The 6,000-nt window shown below is 50.5% G+C and overlaps 1 protein-coding gene across 1 annotated transcript in view; it reads left to right on the top strand.

Annotated features, from left to right (window-relative positions):
* The first annotated feature begins 1,325 nt into the window (after positions 1-1,325).
* The window catches only part of LOC124019866 (glypican-6-like), a 218,291-nt gene continuing 213,616 nt past the window's right edge, over positions 1,326-6,000 (top strand). Inside the window, exons 1-2 of the mRNA XM_046335306.1 lie at positions 1,326-1,350; positions 1,683-2,074. Coding sequence (XP_046191262.1) covers positions 1,326-1,350; positions 1,683-2,074 — 417 coding nt within the window. The remainder of the gene's footprint in view (positions 1,351-1,682; positions 2,075-6,000) is intronic.

Here is a 6,000-nt window from a genome sequence, read left to right as displayed (position 1 = left end):
GAGGGAGTGTGGAGAGGGAGAGTGGGAGGGGGGAGTGGAGAGGGGAGAGAGTGGGAGGGAGAGTGGAGAGGGGAGGGGAGAGGGGAGAGGGAGAGGGGAGAGGGAGGGGAGAGGGAGAGGGGGAGAGGGAGAGGGGAGAGTGGAGAGGGGGAGAGGGAGGGGGAGAGGGAGAGGGAGAGGGGAGAGGGAGAGAGGGAGAGGGGAGAGGGGGGAGAGGGAGAGGGAGAGGGGGGGAGAGGGAGAGGGGAGAGGGGAGAATGGAGAGGGAGAGGGAGAGGGAGAGTGGAGGAGGGAGAGTGGAGAGGGAGAGTGTGGAGGGGAGAGTGTGGAGAGGGAGAGTGGGAGGGGAGAGTGGGAGGGAGAGAGGGAGAGTGGAGAGAGGAGAGGGGAGAGTGGAGAGGGGAGAGGGAGAGGGGAGAGAGGGAGAGGGAGAGGGGAGAGGGAGAGGGGAGAGAGGAGAGGGGAGAGGGAGAGAGAGGGAGAGGGAGAGGGAGAGGGAGGGGAGAGGGGGAGAGTGGAGGGGAGAGGGGAGAGGGGAGGGAGAGTGGAGGAGGGAGAGTGTGGAGGGGGAGTGTGGAGGGGAGAGTGGGAGGGGAGAGTGTGGAGGGGAGAGTGTGGAGAGAGGGAGGGAGGGAGAGTGGAGAGAGGGGGAGAGGGAGAGGGAGAGGAGAGGAGAGGGAGAGGGGAGAGGAGAGGGGAGAGGGAGAGAGAGGGGGAGAGGGAGAGGGGAGAGGGAGAGGGAGAGGGAGAGGGAGAGGGGAGAGGGAGAGGGAGAGGGGAGGAGAGGGAGAGGGGAGAGGGAGAGGGGAGAGTGGAGAGGGGAGAGAGGGAGAGGAGGGGAGAGGGGGAGAGGGAGAGGGGAGAGGGGAGTGGAGAGGGGAGAGGGGAGAGGGGAGAGGGAGAGGGAGGGGAGAGGGGAGGGAGGAGAGGGGAGAGGGAGAGGGGAGAGGGAGAGGGGAGAGGGAGAGGGAGAGGGGAGGGGAGAGGGAGGAGAGGGAGAGGGAGAGTGGAGGGGAGAGGGAGAGGGGAGGGGGAGAGTGGGAGAGGGGAGAGGGGAGAGGGAGAGGGAGAGGGGAGAGGGAGGGGAGGGGAGAGGGAGAGGGGAGAGGGAGAGGGGGGAGTGGAGGGGAGGGGGGAGAGTGGAGAGTGGAGAGGGAGAGGGGAGAGGGGAGAGGGGAGAGGGAGAGAGGGAGAGGGAGAGGGAGAGTGGAGAGGGGAGAGGGGAGGGAGAGGGGGGGGAGAGGGGAGAGGGAGGGGATCTGGTTGTTTAGTGGATTATCCATTGCTCTACTCTTTGGAGAAATAAATAGTGTCCATCCAGAAATATGAAGAATAAAACCAAGACCTCTGGTTTTATGTTTCATCTTGCTTTTGATTTTGCTGTTGTACTCCAAAGTACCTGTATAGAATAATATTTGAATAAACTAGTGAATGAAAGGCAGTCTTTGAAAATCCCAGCATGGTGTTTTGAGATTGCATTGAGACTGGAGCAGCTCTGCAGAAAATCTGGTCTCTTTGTCAGAAGCTGTTGACAAAATAGACAAGCGCTTAGACATGGCCTTGCATACAATACAATACAATACATGACATTCCATAGACACAATGCTGAGCTTCCGTATGCAAAGTCTACGTTCCATCTCAACACCTCTGTAACGTTCCTCCTCTCTCTCCCCTCCTTACAGAGTTCTTCCTGGAGCTCCTCGACAACAGTGAGAAATCCCTGAATAACATGTTCACGCGGACCTACGGGAAGCTGTACATGCAGAACAGTGAGCTGTTCCAGGACCTGTTCACGGAGCTGAAGCGTTACTACACCGGGGGGAACGTCAACCTGGAGGAGATGCTGAATGACTTCTGGTCCCGTCTGCTAGAGAGGATGTTTCAGCTGCTGAACTCTCAGTACCACTTCACCGACGACTACATGGAGTGTGTCAGTAAATACACTGACCAGCTGAAGCCTTTCGGTGACGCACCCCGGAAACTAAAGGCCCAGGTCACCAGGGCCTTCATCGCTGCAAGGACCTTCGTCCAGGGCCTCATGGTGGGCAGGGAGGTGGCTAACAGGGTGGCTAAGGTACGTTACTCAGTTTATGGTCTTCTCACCCTAACTCTGACCCTAACTCTGACCCTGACCCTAACTCTGACCCAGACTCTAACTCTGACCCTAACTCTGACCCTAACTCTGACCCAGACCCTAACTCTGACCCTGACCCTAACTCTGACCCAGACCCTAACTCTGACCCAGACCCTAACTCTCACCCAGACCGTAACTCTGACCCTAACTCTGACCCAGACCCTAACTCTGACCCAGACCCTAACTCTGACCCAGACATTAACTCGGACCCTAACTCTGACCCAGACCCTAACTCTGACCCAGACATTAACTCGGACCCTAACTCTGACCCTGACATTAACTCGGACCCTAACTCTGACCCTAACTCTGACCCAGACCCTAACTCTGACCGTAACTTTGACCCTGACCCTAGCTCTGACCGAGACCCTAACTCTGACCCTAACTCGAACTCTAACTCTGATAATGCACTACCCAATTTCCAAAATTGCACCTTGTGCATTCTACTATTACAACTATGAAGAGGAAGTAGAAAGCACCCAGTTTGGGAAGCAGTGACCTAGAGGACCGTCTGGTAACCTCTCACCTGTTCTGTCTGGCTCTGGGGGTGTACTCCTCAATGCCTGAGGCTCAGCTGCTGATCTCTGGATGGAATGACAACAACAGCTGGTTGTGATGGAGTATGGAAGGACAACAGCTGGTAGTGATGGAGTATGGAAGGACAACAACAGCTGGTTGTGATGGAGCTGGGACAACAACAGCTGGTGATGGAGTATGGAAGGACAACAACAGCTGGTTGTGATGGTGTATGGAAGGACAACAACAGCTGGTTGTGATGGAGTATGGAAGGACAACAACAGCTGGTTGTGATGGAGTATGGAAGGACAACAACAGCTGGTTGTGATGGATTATGGAAGCTGGTTGTGATGGTGTATGGAAGGACAACAACAGCTGGTTGTGATGGAGTATGAAGGACAACAACAGCTGGTTGTGATGGAGTATGGAAGGACAACAACAGCTGGTTGTGATGGAGTATGGAAGGACAACAACAGCTGGTTGTGATGGAGTATGGAAGGACAACAAAGCTGGTTGTGATGGAGTATGGAAGCTGGACAACAACAGCTGGTTGTGATGGAGTATGGAAGGACAACAACAGCTGGTTGTGATGGAGTATGGAAGGACAACAACAGCTGGTTGTGATGGAGTATGGAAGGACCAACAGCTGGTTGTGATGGAGTATGGAAGGACAACAACAGCTGCGTTGAATGGAACCTGTGATGGACTGTATGGAAGACAGCTGGTTGTGATGGACAAGTACAGCTGGTTGTGATGGAGTATGGAAGGACAACAACAGCTGGTTGTGATGGAGTATGGAAGGACAACAACAGCTGGTTGTGATGGTGTATGGAAGGACAACAACAGCTGGTTGTGATGGAGTATGGAAGGACAACAACAGCTGGTTGTGATGGAGTATGGACAACAACAGCTGGTTGTGATGGAGTATGGAAGGACAACAACAGCTGGTTGTGATGGAGTATGGAAGGACAACAACAGCTGGTTGTGATGGAGTATGGAAGGACAACAACAGCTGGTTGTGATGGGAGTATGGAAGGACAACAACAGCTGGTTGTGATGGAGTATGGAAGGACAACAACAGCTGGTTGTGATGGAGTATGGAAGGACAACAACAGCTGGTTGTGATGGTGTATGGAAGGACAACAACAGCTGGTTGTGATGGAGTATGGAAGGACAACAACAGCTGGTTGTGATGGAGTATGGAAGGACAACAACAGCTGGTTGTGATGGAGTATGGAAGGACAACAACAGCTGGTTGTGATGGAGTATGGAAGGACAACAACAGCAACAGCTGGTTGTGATGGAGTATGGAAGGACAACAACAGCTGGTTGTGATGGAGTATGGAAGGACAACAACAGCTGGTTGTGATGGAGTATGGAAGGACAACAACAGCTGGTTGTGATGGAAGTATGGAAGGACAACAACAGCTGGTTGTGATGGAGTATGGAAGGACAACAACAGCTGGTTGTGATGGAGTATGGAAGGACAACAACAGCTGGTTGTGATGGAGTATGGAAGGACAACAACAGCTGGTTGTGATGGAGTATATGGAAGGACAACAGCTGGTTGTGATGGAGTATGGAAGGACAACAACAGCTGGTTGTGATGGAGTATGGAAGGACAACAACAGCTGGTTGTGATGGAGTATGGAAGGACAACAACAGCTGGTTGTGATGGAGTATGGAAGGACAACAACAGCTGGTTGTGATGGAGTATGGAAGGACAACAACAGCTGGTTGTGATGGAGTATGGAAGGACAACAACAGCTGGTTGTGATGGAGTATGGAAGGACAACAACAGCTGGTTGTGATGGAGTATGGAAGGACAACAACAGCTGGTTGTGATGGTGTATGGAAGGACAACAACAGCTGGTTGTGATGGAGTATGGAAGGACAACAACAGCTGGTTGTGATGCTGGTTGTGATGGAATGGAAGGACAACAACAGCTGGTTGTGATGGAGTATGGAAGGACAACAACAGCTGGTTGTGATGGAGTATGGAAGGACAACAACAGCTGGTTGTGATGGAGTATGGAAGGACAACAACAGCTGGTTGTGATGGTGTATGGAAGGACAACAACAGCTGGTTGTGATGGAGTATGGAAGGACAACAACAGCCCAAGAGATGGAAAAAGGTGTATGTGAAGAACATCCAGAATATGTTGTTGTGTCATTCGTTACGCCTGTGAAGAGCCGCGTTTGAGCTGATATCCCCAGTGAATTGATGTTGATCTGTTGTTGTCTGCTTGAGTTACAGCAGGGTCTCGTTAGATTTACCAGAGAAACATCAAGGTAGTGACTTCATTGTGCCACTGATTGGTCCACCGAGTGAGTCTACTGGGCACCATTGTTTAGGACTATTACTCAACAGACAATGCTTTTTCTTCCTATTAGTTCCTCTGGATATAATGACAACCAATCACATAGCCCAGTGGGCTTCCTCACAACATGACCTGGTAATGACATGACGAATCCATTTTGGTTTCCGTGTTACACTTGTAATGTTATACAATTTACAAGGGGGCTTGAAGTCGTGTAATCAACAGATTCGAAAGGGGGCTTGTAATGTTGTAATCAACAGATTCAAAAGGGGGCTTGAAGTCGTGTAATCAACAGATTCAAAAGGGGGCTTGAAGTCGTGTAATCAACAGATTCAAAAGGGGGCTTGTAATGTTGTAATCAACAGATTCAAAAGGGGGCTTGTAATGTTGTAATCAACAGATCCAAAAGGGGGCTTGTAATGTTGTAATCAACAGATTCAAAAGGGGGCTTGTAATGTTGTAATCAACAGATTCAAAAGGGGGCTTGAAGTCGTTGTAATCAACAGATTCAAAAGGGGGCTTGTAATGTTGTAATCAACAGATTCAAAAGGGGGCTTGTAATGTTGTAATCAACAGATTCAAAAGGGGCTTGTAATGTTGTAATCAACAGATTCAAAAGGGGGCTTGTAATGTTGTAATCAACAGATTCAAAAGGGGCTTGTAATGTTGTAATCAACAGATTCAAAAGGGGGCTTGAAGTCGTGTAATCAACAGATTCAAAAGGGGGCTTGAAGTCGTGTAATCAACAGATTCAAAAGGGGGCTTGTAATGTTGTAATCAACAGATTCAAAAGGGGGCTTGAAGTCGTGTAATCAACAGATTCAAAAGGGGGCTTGAAGTCGTGTAATCAACAGATTCAAAAGGGGGCTTGAAGTCTAATGTTGTAATCAACAGATTCAAAAGGGGGCTTGAAGTCGTGTAATCAACAGATTCAAAAGGGGCTTGAAGTCGTGTAATCAACAGATTCAAAAGGGGCTTGTCGTGTAATCAACAGATTCAAAAGGGGGCTTGAAGTCGTGTAATCAACAGATT

This window comes from Oncorhynchus gorbuscha, unplaced genomic scaffold (assembly GCF_021184085.1).
Source record: "Oncorhynchus gorbuscha isolate QuinsamMale2020 ecotype Even-year unplaced genomic scaffold, OgorEven_v1.0 Un_scaffold_705, whole genome shotgun sequence".
NCBI classification, from domain to species: Eukaryota; Metazoa; Chordata; class Actinopteri; order Salmoniformes; family Salmonidae; genus Oncorhynchus; species Oncorhynchus gorbuscha.
Note: the sequence above shows the minus strand (reverse complement) of the source record. Positions and strands in the feature narration are given on the sequence as shown.